The 18,583-nt window shown below is 54.8% G+C and overlaps 2 protein-coding genes across 2 annotated transcripts in view; both read left to right on the forward strand.

Moving 5' to 3' along the window:
- Positions 1 to 18,583, forward strand: part of LOC143808876 (uncharacterized) — a 986,487-nt gene that overhangs the window by 452,055 nt on the left and 515,849 nt on the right.
- Positions 1 to 18,583, forward strand: part of LOC143808897 (uncharacterized) — a 100,225-nt gene that overhangs the window by 18,648 nt on the left and 62,994 nt on the right. Inside the window, exon 2 of one of the 2 annotated variants that reach the window (XM_077292078.1) lies at positions 3,388 to 3,536. In XM_077292078.1, the coding sequence (XP_077148193.1) occupies positions 3,516 to 3,536 (21 nt within the window). In that variant the 5' untranslated portion in view covers positions 3,388 to 3,515. The other variant, XM_077292079.1, reaches the window with a different exon arrangement.

The following is an 18,583-nucleotide window of genomic DNA, read 5'->3' on the forward strand; positions in this document are numbered from 1 at the left end:
CATGCAAGCAACATCACCCCATTCTCCCCAGGCAGCCCCATGCAAGCAACACCACCCCATTCTCTCCAGGCAGCCCCATGCAAGCAACACCACCCCATTCTCCCCAGGCAGCCCCATGCAAGCAACATCACCCCATTCTCCCCAGGCAGCCCCATGCAAGCAACATCACCCCATTCTCCCCAGGCAGCCCCATGCAAGCAACATCACCCCATTCTCCCCAGGCAGCCCCATGCAAGCAACATCACCCCATTCTCCCCTGGCAGCCCCATGCAAGCAACATCACCCCATTCTCTCCAAGCAGCCCCATGCAAGCATCACCCCATTTTCCCCAAGCAAGCATCACCCCATTCTCCCCAAGCAGCCCCATGCAAGCAACATCACCCCATTCTCCCCAAGCAGCCCCATGCAAGCAACATCACCCCATTCTCCCCAAGCAGCCCCATGCAAGCAACATCACCCCATTCTCCCCAGGCAGCCCCATGCAAGCAACACCCCCCCATTCTCCCCAGGCAAGCAACACCCCCCCATTCTCCCCAGGCAGCCCCATGCAAGCAACACCCCCCATTCTCCCCAGGCAGCCCCATGCAAGCAACACCCCCCCATTCTCCCCAGCAGCCCCATGCAAGCATCACCACCCCATTCTCCCCAGCTGCCCCATGCAAGCAACACCCCATTCTCCCCAGGCAGCCCCATGCAAGCAACATCACCCCATTCTCCCCAGGCAGCCCCATGCAAGCAACATCACCCCATTCTCCCCAGGCAGCCCCATGCAAGCAACATCACCCCATTCTCCCCAGGCAGCCCCATGCAAGCAACATCACCCCATTCTCCCCAGGCAGCCCCATGCAAGCAACATCACCCCATTCTCCCCAGGCAGCCCCATGCAAGCAACATCACCCCATTCTCCCCTGGCAGCCCCATGCAAGCAACATCACCCCATTCTCTCCAAGCAGCCCCATGCAAGCATCACCCCATTCTCCCCAAGCAAGCATCACCCCATTCTCCCCAAGCAGCCCCATGCAAGCAACATCACCCCATTCTCCCCAAGCAGCCCCATGCAAGCAACATCACCCCATTCTCCCCAAGCAGCCCCATGCAAGCAACATCACCCCATTCTCCCCAAGCAGCCCCATGCAAGCAACACCCCCCCATTCTCCCCAGGCAGCCCCATGCAAGCAACACCCCCCCATTCTCCCCAGGCAGCCCCATGCAAGCAACACCCCCCCCCCATTCTCCCCAGGCAGCCCCATGCAAGCAACACCCCCATTCTCCCCAAGCAGCCCCATGCAAGCAACATCACCCCATTCTCCCCAAGCAGCCCCATGCAAGCATCATCACCCCATTCTCCCCAGGCAGCCCCATGCAAGCAACACCCCCCCATTCTCCCCAGGCAGCCCCATGCAAGCAACATCACCCCGTTCTCCCCAAGCAGCCCCATGCAAGCAACATCACCCCGTTCTCCCCAGGCAGCCCCATGCAAGCAACATCACCCCATTCTCCCCAGGCAGCCCCATGCAAGCAACATCACCCCATTCTCCCCAGGCAGCCCCATGCAAGCAACATCACCCCATTCTCCCCAGGCAGCCCCATGCAAGCAACATCACCCCATTCTCCCCAGGCAGCCCCATGCAAGCAACATCACCCCATTCTCCCCAGGCAGCCCCATGCAAGCAACATCACCCCATTCTCCCCAGGCAGCCCCATGCAAGCAACATCACCCCATTCTCCCCAGGCAGCCCCATGCAAGCAACATCACCCCATTCTCTCCAGGCAGCCCCATGCAAGCAACACCACCCCATTCTCCCCAGGCAGCCCCATGCAAGCAACATCACCCCATTCTCCCCAGGCAGCCCCATGCAAGCAACATCACCCCATTCTCCCCAGGCAGCCCCATGCAAGCAACATCACCCCATTCTCCCCAGGCAGCCCCATGCAAGCAACATCACCCCATTCTCCCCTGGCAGCCCCATGCAAGCAACATCACCCCATTCTCTCCAAGCAGCCCCATGCAAGCATCACCCCATTCTCCCCAAGCAAGCATCACCCCATTCTCCCCAAGCAGCCCCATGCAAGCAACATCACCCCATTCTCCCCAAGCAGCCCCATGCAAGCAACATCACCCCATTCTCCCCAGGCAGCCCCATGCAAGCAACACCCCCCCATTCTCCCCAGGCAAGCAACACCCCCCCATTCTCCCCAGGCAGCCCCATGCAAGCAACACCCCCCATTCTCCCCAGGCAGCCCCATGCAAGCAACACCCCCCATTCTCCCCAGCAGCCCCATGCAAGCATCACCACCCCATTCTCCCCAGCTGCCCCATGCAAGCAACACCCCATTCTCCCCAGGCAGCCCCATGCAAGCAACATCACCCCATTCTCCCCAGGCAGCCCCATGCAAGCAACATCACCCCATTCTCCCCAGGCAGCCCCATGCAAGCAACATCACCCCATTCTCCCCAGGCAGCCCCATGCAAGCAACATCACCCCATTCTCCCCAGGCAGCCCCATGCAAGCAACATCACCCCATTCTCCCCAGGCAGCCCCATGCAAGCAACATCACCCCATTCTCCCCAGGCAGCCCCATGCAAGCAACATCACCCCATTCTCCCCTGGCAGCCCCATGCAAGCAACATCACCCCATTCTCTCCAAGCAGCCCCATGCAAGCATCACCCCATTCTCCCCAAGCAAGCATCACCCCATTCTCCCCAAGCAGCCCCATGCAAGCAACATCACCCCATTCTCCCCAAGCAGCCCCATGCAAGCAACATCACCCCATTCTCCCCAGGCAGCCCCATGCAAGCAACACCCCCCCATTCTCCCCAGGCAGCCCCATGCAAGCAACACCCCCCATTCTCCCCAGGCAGCCCCATGCAAGCAACACCCCCCATTCTCCCCAGGCAGCCCCATGCAAGCAACATCACCCCATTCTCCCCAAGCAGCCCCATGCAAGCATCATCACCCCATTCTCCCCAGGCAGCCCCATGCAAGCATCACCACCCCATTCTCCCCAGCAGCCCCATGCAAGCAACACCCCATTCTCCCCAGCAGCCCCATGCAAGCAACACCACCCCATTCTCCCCAGGCAGACTCCCACTTACCTGATCTATGACTTTGGAGAATGACCCCCATAATACCCCAAATCTTGCACAAAAATCCTCGAAATCCAGCCATGACATCCACAGCCTCCTCCTGTCTGCTCTGCTCTATGGAGGAAGAGGCAAATCCTGCACAAAACATTCCAAAACCAAATCCTGCACGAAATCCCGCCATGACATCCACAGCTTCCTCGTGTGTGCTCTGTCTGTTCTATGGAGGAAGAGGCACCGCCCCTTCCGGTCACATGGGCAGAGGTCCTTTAGCCGACTTGGATTTAGCCTCTACCTTCAGCTTGTGCGGCGCGGGCAGGTGCTGTGTACGTTGGACGTATAAGTAGCTCCTCCCCAGTGACCACGGGCCGCGCACGGCTCCTCCCCAGTGACCACGGGCCGCGCACGGCTCCTCCCCTCCCGGCTGTTATGTGGCGGCTCCGGGACAAGGTAAGAGGCCGCTGGGCAGCATTGGGCGCCATTGTGCGGGCGGACTCACCAGGGGCGACCTAAGACTGGGGTCCGGGGGGCGAAGCTTCTGAGTGGCCGCTAACCAGGTAACCGCACTAATAGTGGGGGAGACCCTGAGCAGATGACCGCACTATTACTGACCATAATCTCTATATATGACCACCATGGATATTACCGCCATATGGTCAGTGGTAGATGCCGGCTCTACAGCGTGGTTATAGATGATGTCTGACGTTCTCTGATGGAGTCGTCACATCTGGCCCAGACCGACATGACAACTTCTCCAGCTACAACTCGTCTGCAGAGAAAACAACAAAGACACGTTTCATTTCTCATATTCCAGCACCATAACCATCTATTCCCAACCTGCACAACCTCCTCATCCTGCTGATACCCCAATACTGAGCCGCTGCTGCCGTATGTGTCCTTATTACTGCACCTGATACCCCAATACTGAGCCTCTGCTGCCGTATGTGTCCCTATTACTGCCCCTGATACCCCAATACTGAGCCTCTGCTGCCGTATGTGTCCCTATTACTGCACCTGATACCCCAATACTGAGCCTCTGCTGCCGTATGTGACCCTATTACTGCACCTGATACCCCAATACTGAGCCGCTGCTGCCGTATGTGTCCCTATTACTGCCCCTGATACCCCAATACTGAGCCGCTGCTGCCGTATGTGTCCCTATTACTGCACCTGATACCCCAATACTGAGCCGCTGCTGCCGTATGTGTCCCTATTACTGCACCTGATACCCCAATACTGAGCCGCAGCTGCCGTATGTGTCCCTATTACTGCCCCTGATACCCCAATACTGAGCCGCTGCTGCCGTATGTGTCCTTATTACTGCACCTGATGCCCCAATACTGAGCCTCTGCTGCCGTATGTGTCCCTATTACTGCACCTGATACCCCAATACTGAGCCGCTGCTGCCGTATGTGTCCCTATTACTGCACCTGATACCCCAATACTGAGCCTCTGCTGCCGTATGTGTCCCTATTACTGCACCTGATACCCCAATACTGAGCCTCTGCTGCCGTATGTGTCCTTATTACTGCACCCGATACCCCAATACTGAGCCGCTGCTGCCGTATGTGTCCCTATTACTGCCCCTGATACCCCAATACTGAGCCGCTGCTGCCGTATGTGTCCTTATTACTGCACCTGATACCCCAATACTGAGCCGCTGCTGCCGTATGTGTCCTTATTACTGCACCTGATACCCCAATACTGAGCCGCTGCTGCCGTATGTGTCCTTATTACTGCACCTGATACCCCAATACTGAGCCGCTGCTGCCGTATGTGTCCTTATTACTGCACCTGATACCCCAATACTGAGCCGCTGCTGCCGTATGTGTCCCTATTACTACACCTGATACCCCAATACTGAGCCTCTGCTGCCGTATGTGTCCCTATTACTGCACCTGATACACCAATACTGAGCCGCTGCTGCCGTATGTGACCCTATTACTACACCTGATACCCCAATACTGAGCCTCTGCTGCCGTATGTGTCCCTATTACTGCACCTGATACCCCAATACTGAGCCGCTGCTGCCGTATGTGTCCCTATTACTGCCCCTGATACCCCAATACTGAGCCGCTGCTGCCGTATGTGACCCTATTACTGCACCTGATACCCCAATACTGAGCCGCTGCTGCCGTATGTGTCCTTATTACTGCACCTGATACCCCAATACTGAGCCGCTGCTGCCGTATGTGTCCTTATTACTGCACCTGATACCCCAATACTGAGCCGCTGCTGCCATATGTGTCCTTATTACTGCACCTGATACCCCAATACTGAGCCGCTGCTGCCGTATGTGTCCCTATTACTGCCCCTGATACCCCAATACTGAGCCTCTGCTGCCGTATGTGACCCTATTACTACACCTGATACCCCAATACTGAGCCTCTGCTGCCGTATGTGTCCCTATTACTGCACCTGATACCCCAATACTGAGCCGCTGCTGCCGTATGTGTCCCTATTACTGCCCCTGATACCCCAATACTGAGCCGCTGCTGCCGTATGTGACCCTATTACTGCACCTGATACCCCAATACTGAGCCGCTGCTGCCGTATGTGTCCTTATTACTGCACCTGATACCCCAATACTGAGCCGCTGCTGCCGTATGTGTCCCTATTACTGCACCTGATACCCCAATACTGAGCCGCTGCTGCCATATGTGTCCTTATTACTGCACCTGATACCCCAATACTGAGCCGCTGCTGCCGTATGTGTCCCTATTACTGCACCTGATACCCGAATACTGAGCCGCTGCTGCCGTATGTGTCCTTATTACTGCCCCTGATACCCCAATACTGAGCCGCTGCTGCCGTATGTAACCCTATTACTGCCCCTGATACTCCAATACTGAGCCTCTGCCGTATGTGTCCCTATTACTACACCTGATACCCCAACACTGAGCCGCTGCTGCCGTATGTGTCCCTATTACTGCCCCTGATACCCCAATACTGAGCCGCTGCTGCCGTATGTGTCCCTATTACTGCCCCTGATACCCCAATACTGAGCCGCTGCTGCCGTATGTGTCCCTATTACTGCACCTGATACCCCAACACTGAGCCGCTGCTGCCGTATGTGTCCCTATTACTGCACCTGATACCCCAATACTGAGCCGCTGCTGCCGTATGTGTCCCTATTACTGCCCCTGATACTCCAATACTGAGCCGCTGCTGCCGTATGTGTCCCTATTACTGCCCCTGATACCCCAATACTGAGCCGCTGCTGCCGTATGTGTCCCTATTACTGCACCTGATACCCCAATACTGAGCCGCTGCTGCCGTATGTGTCCTTATTACTGCCCCTGATACCCCAATACTGAGCCTCTGCTGCCGTATGTGTCCCTATTACTGCACCTGATACCCCAACACTGAGCCGCTGCTGCCGTATGTGTCCCTATTACTGCACCTGATACCCCAATACTGAGCCGCTGCTACCGTATGTGTCCCTATTACTGCCCCTGATACCCCAATACTGAGCCTCTGCTGCCGTATGTGTCCCTATTACTGCCCCTGATACCCCAACACTGAGCCGCTGCTGCCGTATGTGTCCCTATTACTGCACCTGATACCCCAATACTGAGCCGCTGCTGCCGTATGTGTCCTTATTACTGCACCTGATACCCGAATACTGAGCCGCTGCTGCCGTATGTGTCCTTATTACTGCACCTGATACCCCAATACTGAGCCTCTGCTGCCGTATGTGTCCTTATTACTGCACCTCATACCCCAATACTGAGCCGCTGCTGCCGTATGTGTCCCTATTACTGCACCTGATACCCCAATACTGAGCCGCTGCTGCCGTATGTGTCCCTATTACTGCACCTGATACCCCAATACTGAGCCGCTGCTGCTGTATGTGTCCCTATTACTGCCCCTGATACCCCAATACTGAGCCGCTGCTGCCGTATGTGTCCCTATTACTGCACCTGATACCCCAATACTGAGCCTCTGCTGCCGTATGTGTCCCTATTACTGCACCTGATACCCCAATACTGAGCCGCTGCTGCCGTATGTGTCCGTATTACTGCACCTGATACCCCAACACTGAGCCGCTGCTGCCGTATGTGTCCCTATTACTGCACCTGATACCCCAATACTGAGCCGCTGCTGCCGTATGTGTCCCTATTACTGCCCCTGATACCCCAATACTGAGCCGCTGCTGCCGTATGTGTCCCTATTACTGCACCTGATACCCCAACACTGAGCCGCTGCTGCCGTATGTGTCCCTATTACTGCACCTGATACCCCAATACTGAGCCGCTGCTGCCGTATGTGTCCTTATTACTGCCCCTGATACCCCAATACTGAGCCGCTGCTGCCGTATGTGTCCCTATTACTGCCCCTGATACCCCAATACTGAGCCTCTGCTGCCGTATGTGTCCTTATTACTGCACCTGATACCCCAATACTGAGCCGCTGCTGCCGTATGTGTCCCTATTACTGCCCCTGATACCCCAATACTGAGCCGCTGCTGCCGTATGTGTCCCTATTACTGCACCTGATACCCCAATACTGAGCCGCTGCTGCCGTATGTGTCCTTATTACTGCCCCTGATACCCCAATACTGAGCCGCTGCTGCCGTATGTGTCCCTATTACTGCCCCTGATACCCCAATACTGAGCCGCTACTGCCGTATGTGTCCTTATTACTGCACCTGATACCCCAATACTGAGCCGCTGCTGCCGTATGTGTCCTTATTACTGCCCCTGATACCCCAATACTGAGCCGCTGCTGCCGTATGTGTCCCTATTACTGCCCCTGATACCCCAATACTGAGCCTCTGCTGCCGTATGTGTCCCTATTACTGCCCCTGATACCCCAACACTGAGCCGCTGCTGCCGTATGTGTCCCTATTACTGCACCTGATACCCCAATACTGAGCCGCTGCTGCCGTATGTGTCCCTATTACTGCCCCTGATACCTCAATACTGAGCCTCTGCTGCCGTATGTGTCCCTATTACTGCCCCTGATACCCCAATACTGAGCCGCTGCTGCCGTATGTGTCCCTATTACTGCCCCTGATACCCCAATACTGAGCCTCTGCTGCCGTATGTGTCCCTATTACTGCCCCTGATACCCCAATACTGAGCCGCTGCTGCCGTATGTGTCCGTATTACTGCACCTGATACCCCAACACTGAGCCGCTGCTGCCGTATGTGTCCCTATTACTGCACCTGATACCCCAATACTGAGCCGCTGCTGCCGTATGTGTCCCTATTACTGCCCCTGATACCCCAATACTGAGCCGCTGCTGCCGTATGTGTCCCTATTACTGCACCTGATACCCCAACACTGAGCCGCTGCTGCCGTATGTGTCCCTATTACTGCACCTGATACCCCAATACTGAGCCGCTGCTGCCGTATGTGTCCCTATTACTGCCCCTGATACCCCAATACTGAGCCTCTGCTGCCGTATGTGTCCCTATTACTGCCCCTGATACCCCAATACTGAGCCGCTGCTGCCGTATGTGTCCGTATTACTGCACCTGATACCCCAACACTGAGCCGCTGCTGCCGTATGTGTCCCTATTACTGCACCTGATACCCCAATACTGAGCCGCTGCTGCCGTATGTGTCCCTATTACTGCCCCTGATACCCCAATACTGAGCCGCTGCTGCCGTATGTGTCCTTATTACTGCACCTGATACCCCAATACTGAGCCGCTGCTGCCGTATGTGTCCCTATTACTGCACCTGATACCCCAATACTGAGCCTCTGCTGCCGTATGTGTCCCTATTACTGCACCTGATACCCCAACACTGAGCCGCTGCTGCCGTATGTGTCCCTATTACTGCACCTGATACCCCAATACTGAGCTGCTGCTGCCATATGTGACCCTATTACTGCACCTGATACCCCAATACTGAGCCCCTGCTGCCGTATGTGTCCCTATTACTGCACCTGATACCCCAACACTGAGCCGCTGCTGCCGTATGTGTCCCTATTACTGCACCTGATACCCCAATACTGAGCCGCTGCTGCCGTATGTGTCCTTATTACTGCCCCTGATACCCCAATACTGAGCCGCTGCTGCCGTATGTGTCCCTATTACTGCCCCTGATACCCCAATACTGAGCCTCTGCTGCCGTATGTGTCCTTATTACTGCACCTGATACCCCAATACTGAGCCGCTGCTGCCGTATGTGTCCCTATTACTGCACCTGATACCCCAATACTGAGCCGCTGCTGCCGTATGTGTCCTTATTACTGCCCCTGATACCCCAATACTGAGCCGCTGCTGCCGTATGTGTCCCTATTACTGCCCCTGATACCCCAATACTGAGCCTCTGCTGCCGTATGTGTCCTTATTACTGCACCTGATACCCCAACACTGAGCCGCTGCTGCCGTATGTGTCCCTATTACTGCACCTGATACCCCAATACTGAGCCGCTGCTGCCGTATGTGTCCCTATTACTGCCCCTGATACTCCAATACTGAGCCGCTGCTGCCGTATGTGTCCCTATTACTGCCCCTGATACCCCAATACTGAGCCGCTGCTGCCGTATGTGTCCCTATTACTGCACCTGATACCCCAATACTGAGCCGCTGCTGCCGTATGTGTCCTTATTACTGCCCCTGATACCCCAATACTGAGCCTCTGCTGCCGTATGTGTCCCTATTACTGCACCTGATACCCCAACACTGAGCCGCTGCTGCCGTATGTGTCCCTATTACTGCACCTGATACCCCAATACTGAGCCGCTGCTACCGTATGTGTCCCTATTACTGCCCCTGATACCCCAATACTGAGCCTCTGCTGCCGTATGTGTCCCTATTACTGCCCCTGATACCCCAACACTGAGCCGCTGCTGCCGTATGTGTCCCTATTACTGCACCTGATACCCCAATACTGAGCCGCTGCTGCCGTATGTGTCCTTATTACTGCACCTGATACCCGAATACTGAGCCGCTGCTGCCGTATGTGTCCTTATTACTGCACCTGATACCCCAATACTGAGCCTCTGCTGCCGTATGTGTCCTTATTACTGCACCTCATACCCCAATACTGAGCCGCTGCTGCCGTATGTGTCCCTATTACTGCACCTGATACCCCAATACTGAGCCGCTGCTGCCGTATGTGTCCCTATTACTGCACCTGATACCCCAATACTGAGCCGCTGCTGCTGTATGTGTCCCTATTACTGCCCCTGATACCCCAATACTGAGCCTCTGCTGCCGTATGTGTCCCTATTACTGCACCTGATACCCCAATACTGAGCCGCTGCTGCCGTATGTGTCCGTATTACTGCACCTGATACCCCAACACTGAGCCGCTGCTGCCGTATGTGTCCCTATTACTGCACCTGATACCCCAATACTGAGCCGCTGCTGCCGTATGTGTCCCTATTACTGCCCCTGATACCCCAATACTGAGCCGCTGCTGCCGTATGTGTCCCTATTACTGCACCTGATACCCCAACACTGAGCCGCTGCTGCCGTATGTGTCCCTATTACTGCACCTGATACCCCAATACTGAGCCGCTGCTGCCGTATGTGTCCTTATTACTGCCCCTGATACCCCAATACTGAGCCGCTGCTGCCGTATGTGTCCCTATTACTGCCCCTGATACCCCAATACTGAGCCTCTGCTGCCGTATGTGTCCTTATTACTGCACCTGATACCCCAATACTGAGCCGCTGCTGCCGTATGTGTCCCTATTACTGCCCCTGATACCCCAATACTGAGCCGCTGCTGCCGTATGTGTCCCTATTACTGCACCTGATACCCCAATACTGAGCCGCTGCTGCCGTATGTGTCCTTATTACTGCCCCTGATACCCCAATACTGAGCCGCTGCTGCCGTATGTGTCCCTATTACTGCCCCTGATACCCCAATACTGAGCCGCTACTGCCGTATGTGTCCTTATTACTGCACCTGATACCCCAATACTGAGCCGCTGCTGCCGTATGTGTCCTTATTACTGCCCCTGATACCCCAATACTGAGCCGCTGCTGCCGTATGTGTCCCTATTACTGCCCCTGATACCCCAATACTGAGCCTCTGCTGCCGTATGTGTCCCTATTACTGCCCCTGATACCCCAACACTGAGCCGCTGCTGCCGTATGTGTCCCTATTACTGCACCTGATACCCCAATACTGAGCCGCTGCTGCCGTATGTGTCCCTATTACTGCCCCTGATACCCCAATACTGAGCCTCTGCTGCCGTATGTGTCCCTATTACTGCCCCTGATACCCCAACACTGAGCCGCTGCTGCCGTATGTGTCCCTATTACTGCACCTGATACCCCAATACTGAGCCGCTGCTGCCGTATGTGTCCCTATTACTGCCCCTGATACCCCAATACTGAGCCTCTGCTGCCGTATGTGTCCCTATTACTGCCCCTGATACCCCAATACTGAGCCGCTGCTGCCGTATGTGTCCGTATTACTGCACCTGATACCCCAATACTGAGCCGCTCCTGACATGTGTCCCTATTACTGCACCTGATACCCCAACACTGAGCCGCTGCTGCCGTATGTGACCCTATTACTGCACCTGATACCCCAACACTGAGCCGCTGCTGCCGTATGTGTCCCTATTACTGCACCTGATACCCCAATACTGAGCCGCTGCTGCCGTATGTGTCCTTATTACTGCCCCTGATACCCCAATACTGAGCCGCTGCTGCCGTATGTGTCCCTATTACTGCCCCTGATACCCCAATACTGAGCCTCTGCCGTATGTGTCCCTATTACTGCACCTGATACCCCAATACTGAGCCGCTGCTGCCGTATGTGTCCTCATTACTGCCCCTGATACCCCAATACTGAGCCGCTGCTGCCGTATGTGTCCCTATTACTGCCCCTGATACCCCAATACTGAGCCGCTGCTGCCGTATGTGTCCTTATTACTGCACCTGATACCCCAATACTGAGCCGCTGCCGTATGTGTCCCTATTACTGCACCTGATACCCCAATACTGAGCCGCTGCCGTATGTGTCCCTATTACTGCACCTGATACCCCAATACTGAGCCTCTGCTGCCGTATGTGTCCCTATTACTGCACCTGATACCCCAATACTGAGCCGCTGCTGCCGTATGTGTCCATATTACTGCACCTGATACCCCAATACTGAGCCTCTGCTGTATGTCCCTATTACTGCCCCTGATACCCCAATACTGAGCCGCTGCTGCCGTATGTGTCCTTATTACTGCACCTGATACCCCAATACTGAGCCTCTGCTGCCGTATGTGTCCCTATTACTGCACCTGATACCCCAATACTGAGCCGCTGCTGCCGTATGTGTCCCTATTACTGCACCTGATACCCCAATACTGAGCCGCTGCTGCCGTATGTGTCCCTATTACTGCCCCTGATACCCCAATACTGAGCCGCTGCTGCCGTATGTGTCCCTATTACTACACCTGATACCCCAATACTGAGCCGCTGCTGCCGTATGTGTCCTTATTACTGCACCTGATACCCCAATACTGAGCCTCTGCTGCCGTATGTGTCCCTATTACTGCCCCTGATACCCCAATACTGAGCCGCTGCTGCTGTATGTGTCCCTATTACTGCACCTGATACCCCAATACTGAGCCGCTGCTGCCGTATGTGACCCTATTACTGCCCCTGATACCCCAATACTGAGCCTCTGCTGCCGTATGTGTCCCTATTACTGCACCTGATACCCCAATACTGAGCCGCTGCTGCTGTATGTGTCCTTATTACTGCACCTGATACCCCAATACTGAGCCGCTGCTGCCGTATGTGTCCCTATTACTGCCCCTGATACCCCAATACTGAGCCTCTGCTGCCGTATGTGTCCCTATTACTGCACCTGATACCCCAATACTGAGCCGCTGCTGCCGTATGTGTCCCTATTACTGCACCTGATACCCCAATACTGAGCCTCTGCTGCCGTATGTGTCCCTATTACTGCCCCTGATACCCCAATACTGAGCCGCTGCTGCTGTATGTGTCCCTATTACTGCACCTGATACCCCAATACTGAGCCGCTGCTGCCGTATGTGACCCTATTACTGCCCCTGATACCCCAATACTGAGCCTCTGCTGCCGTATGTGTCCCTATTACTGCACCTGATACCCCAATACTGAGCCGCTGCTGCTGTATGTGTCCTTATTACTGCACCTGATACCCCAATACTGAGCCGCTGCTGCCGTATGTGTCCCTATTACTGCCCCTGATACCCCAATACTGAGCCGCTGCTGCCGTATGTGTCCCTATTACTGCACCTGATACCCCAATACTGAGCCGCTGCTGCCGTATGTGTCCTTATTACTGCACCCGATACCCCAATACTGAGCCGCTGCTGCCGTATGTGTCCTTATTACTGCCCCTGATACCCCAATACTGAGCCGCTGCTGCCGTATGTGTCCCTATTACTACACCTGATACCCCGATACTGAGCCGCTGCTGCCGTATGTGTCCCTATTACTGCCCCTGATACCCCGATACTGAGCCGCTGCTGCCGTATGTGTCCCTATTACTGCCCCTGATACCCCAATACCGAGCCGCTGCTGCCGTATGTGTCCATATTACTGCACCTGATACCCCAATACTGAGCCACTGCTGCCGTATGTGTCCCTATTACTGCACCTGATACCCCAATACTGAGCCTCTGCTGCCGTATGTGTCCCTATTACTGCCCCTGATACCCCAATACTGAGCCGCTGCTGCCGTATGTGTCCCTATTACTGCACCTGATACCCCAATACTGAGCCTCTGCTGCCGTATGTGTCCCTATTACTGCACCTGATACCCCAATACTGAGCCTCTGCTGCCGTATGTGTCCCTATTACTGCCCCTGATACCCCAATACTGAGCCGCTGCTGCCGTATGTGTCCCTATTACTGCACCTGATACCCCAATACTGAGCCGCTGCTGCCGCATGTATCCCTATTACTGCCCCTGATACCTCAACACTGAGCCGCTGCTGCCGTATGTGTCCCTATTACTGCCCCTGATACCCCAATACTGAGCCGCTGCTGCCGTATGTGTCCCTATTACTGCACCTAACACCACAATACTGAGCCGCTGCTGCCGTATGTGTCCCTATTACTGCCCCTGATACCCCAATACTGAGCCGCTGCTGCCATATGTGTCCTTATTACTACACCTGATACCCCAATACTGAGCCGCTGCTGCCGTATGTGTCCCTATTACTGCCCCTGATACCCCAATACTGAGCCGCTGCTGCCGTATGTGTCCTTATTACTACACCTGATACCCCAATACTGAGCCGCTGCTGCCGTATGTGTCCCTATTACTGCCCCTGATACCCCAATACTGAGCCGCTGCTGCCGTATGTGTCCATATTACTGCCCCTGATACCCCAATACTGAGCCTCTGCTGCCGTATGTGTCCCTATTACTGCCCCTGATACCCCAATACTGAGCCTCTGCTGCCGTATGTGTCCCTATTACTGCCCCTGATACCCCAATACTGAGCCGCTGCTGCCGTATGTGTCCCTATTACTGCCCCTGATACCCCAATACTGAGCTGCTGCTGCCGTATGTGTCCCTATTACTGCACCTGATACCACAATACTGAGCCGCTGCTGCCGTATGTGTCCCTATTACTACACCTGATACCCCAATACTGAGCCGCTGCTGCCGTATGTGTCCCTATTACTGCACCTGATACCCCAATACTGAGCCTCTGCTGCCGTATGTGTCCCTATTACTGCACCTGATACCCCAATACTGAGCCGCTGCTGCCGTATGTGTCCATATTACTGCACCTGATACCCCAATACTGAGCCTCTGCTGTATGTGTCCTTATTACTGCCCCTGATACCCCAATACTGAGCCTCTGCTGCCGTATGTGTCCCTATTACTGCCCCTGATACCCCAATACTGAGCCACTGCTGCCGTATGTGTCCTTATTACTGCACCTGATACCCCAATACTGAGCCTCTGCCGTATGTGTCCCTATTACTGCACCTGATACCCCAATACTGAGCCTCTGCTGCCGTATGTGTCCCTATTACTGCCCCTGATACCCCAATACTGAGCCGCTGCTGCTGTATGTGTCCCTATTACTGCACCTGATACCCCAATACTGAGCCGCTGCTGCCGTATGTGACCCTATTACTGCCCCTGATACCCCAATACTGAGCCTCTGCTGCCGTATGTGTCCCTATTACTGCACCTGATACCCCAATACTGACCCGCTGCTGCCGTATGTGTCCCTATTACTGCCCCTGATACCCCAATACTGAGCCGCTGCTGCCGTATGTGTCCCTATTACTGCACCTGATACCCCAATACTGAGCCGCTGCTGCCGTATGTGTCCTTATTACTGCACCCGATACCCCAATACTGAGCCGCTGCTGCCGTATGTGTCCCTATTACTGCACCTGATACCCCAATACTGAGCCGCTGCTGCCGTATGTGTCCTATTACTGCACCTGATACCCCAATACTGAGCCACTGCTGCCGTATGTGTCCTTATTACTGCACCTGATACCCCAATACTGAGTCACTGCTGCCGTATGTGTCCCTATTACTGCACCTGATACCCCAATACTGAGCCGCTGCTGCCGTATGTGTCCTTATTACTGCACCTGATACCCCAATACTGAGCCGCTGCTGCTGTATGTGTCCCTATTACTGCCCCTGATACCCCAATACTGAGCCTCTGCTGCCGTATGTGTCCCTATTACTACACCTGATACCCCAATACTGAGCCTCTGCTGCCGTATGTGTCCCTATTACTGCCCCTGATACCCCAATACTGAGCCGCTGCTGCCGTATGTGTCCCTATTACTGCACCTGATACCCCAATACTGAGCCTCTGCTGCCGTATGTGTCCCTATTACTGCCCCTGATACCCCAATACTGAGCCGCTGCTGCCGTATGTGTCCCTATTACTGCACCTGATACCCCAATACTGAGCCGCTGCTGCCGTATGTGTCCCTATTACTACACCTGATACCCCAATACTGAGCCTCTGCTGCCGTATGTGTCCCTATTACTGCCCCTGATACCCCAATACTGAGCCGCTGCTGCCGTATGTGTCCCTATTACTGCACCTGATACCCCAATACTGAGCCTCTGCTGCCGTATGTGTCCCTATTACTGCCCCTGATACCCCAATACTGAGCCGCTGCTGCCGTATGTGTCCCTATTACTGCACCTGATACCCCAATACTGAGCCGCTGCTGCCGTATGTGTCCTTATTACTGCACCCGATACCCCAATACTGAGCCGCTGCTGCCGTATGTGTCCCTATTACTGCACCTGATACCCCAATACTGAGCCTCTGCTGCCGTATGTGTCCCTATTACTGCCCCTGATACCCCAATACTGAGCCGCTGCTGCCGTATGTGTCCCTATTACTGCACCTGATACCCCAATACTGAGCCTCTGCTGCCGTATGTGTCCCTATTACTGCACCTGATACCCCAATACTGAGCCGCTGCTGCCGTATGTGTCCTTATTACTACACCTGATACCCCGATACTGAGCCTCTGCTGCCGTATGTGTCCCTATTACTGCACCTGATACCCCAATACTGAGCCGCTGCTGCCGTATGTGTCCTTATTACTGCACCTGATACCTCAACACTGAGCCGCTGCTGCCGTATGTGTCCCTATTACTGCCCCTGATACCCCAATACTGAGCCGCTGCTGCCGTATGTGTCCCTATTACTGCACCTGATACCCCAATACTGAGCCTCTGCTGCCGTATGTGTCCATATTACTGCTCCTGATACCCCAATACTGAGCCGCTGCTGCCGTATGTGTCCCTATTACTGCCCCTGATACCCCAATACTGAGCCGCTGCTGCCGTATGTGTCCCTATTACTGCTCCTGATGCCCCAATACAGAGCCGCTGCTGCCGTATGTGTCCTTATTACTGCCCCTGATACCCCAATACTGAGCCGCTGCTGCCGTATGTGTCCATATTACTGCACCTGATACCCCAATACTGAGCCGCTGCTGCCGTATGTGTCCCTATTACTGCCCCTGATACCCCAATACTGAGCCGCTGCTGCCGTATGTGTCCCTATTACTGCACCTGATACCCCAATACTGAGCCGCTGCTGCCGTAAATGTCCCTATTACTGCACCTGATACCCCAATACTGAGCCGCTGCTGCCGTATGTGTCCCTATTACTGCACCTGATACCCCAATACTGAGCCACTGCTGCCGTATGTGTCCTTATTACTGCCCCTGATACCCCAATACTGAGCCTCTGCTGCCGTATGTGTCCCTATTACTGCACCTGATACCCCAATACTGAGCCGCTGCTGCCGTATGTGTCCCTATTACTGCACCTGATACCCCAATACTGAGCCGCTGCTGCCGTATGTGTCCCTATTACTGCCCCTGATACCCCAATACTGAGCCGCTGCTGCCGTATGTGTCCCTATTACTGCACCTGATACCCCAATACTGAGCCGCTGCTGCCGTAAATGTCCCTATTACTGCACCTGATACCCCAATACTGAGCCGCTGCTGCCGTATGTGTCCCTATTACTGCACCTGATACCCCAATACTGAGCCGCTGCTGCCGTATGTGTCCCTATTACTGCACCTGATACCTCAATACTGAGCCACTGCTGCCGTATGTGTCCCTATTACTGCACCCGATACCCCAATACTGAGCCGCTGCTGCCGTATGTGTCCCTATTACTAGACCTGATACCCCGATACTGAGCCGCTGCTGCCGTATGTGTCCCTATTACTGCCCCTGATACCCCAATACCGAGCCGCTGCTGCCGTATGTGTCCCTATTACTGCACCTGATACCCCAATACTGAGCCTCTGCTGCCATATGTGTCCCTATTACTGCACCTAACACCACAATACTGAGCCGCTGCTGCCGTATGTGTCCCTATTACTGCACCTGATACCCCAATACTGAGCCTCTGCTGCCGTATGTGTCCCTATTACTGCACCTGATACCCCAATACTGAGCCGCTGCTGCTGTATGTGTCCTTATTACTACACCTGATACCCCAATACTGAGCCGCTGCTGCCATATGTGTCCCTATTACTGCCCCTGATACCCCAATACTGAGCCGCTGCTGCCGTATGTGTCCCTATTACTGCACCTGATACCCCAATACTGAGCCGCTGCTGCCGTATGTGACCCTATTACTGCACCTGATACCCCAATACTGAGCCGCTGCTGCCGTATGTGTCCCTATTACTGCACCTGATACCTCAACACTGAGCCGCTGCTGCCGTATGTGTCCCTATTACTGCACCTGATACCCCAATACTGAGCCGCTGCTGCCGTATGTGTCCCTATTACTGCACCTGATACCCCAATACTGAGCCGCTGCTGCCGTATGTGTCCATATTACTGCCCCTGATACCCCAATACTGAGCCGCTGCTGCCGTATGTGACCCTATTACTGCTCCTGATACCCCAATACTGAGCCGCTGCTGCCGTATGTGTCCCTATTACTGCTCCTGATGCCCCAATACAGAGCCGCTGCTGCCGTATGTGTCCTTATTACTGCCCCTGATACCCCAATACTGAGCCGCTGCTGCCGTATGTGTCCTTATTACTGCACC

This window comes from Ranitomeya variabilis, chromosome 2, assembly GCF_051348905.1.
Source record: "Ranitomeya variabilis isolate aRanVar5 chromosome 2, aRanVar5.hap1, whole genome shotgun sequence".
Classification (NCBI taxonomy): domain Eukaryota; kingdom Metazoa; phylum Chordata; class Amphibia; order Anura; family Dendrobatidae; genus Ranitomeya; species Ranitomeya variabilis.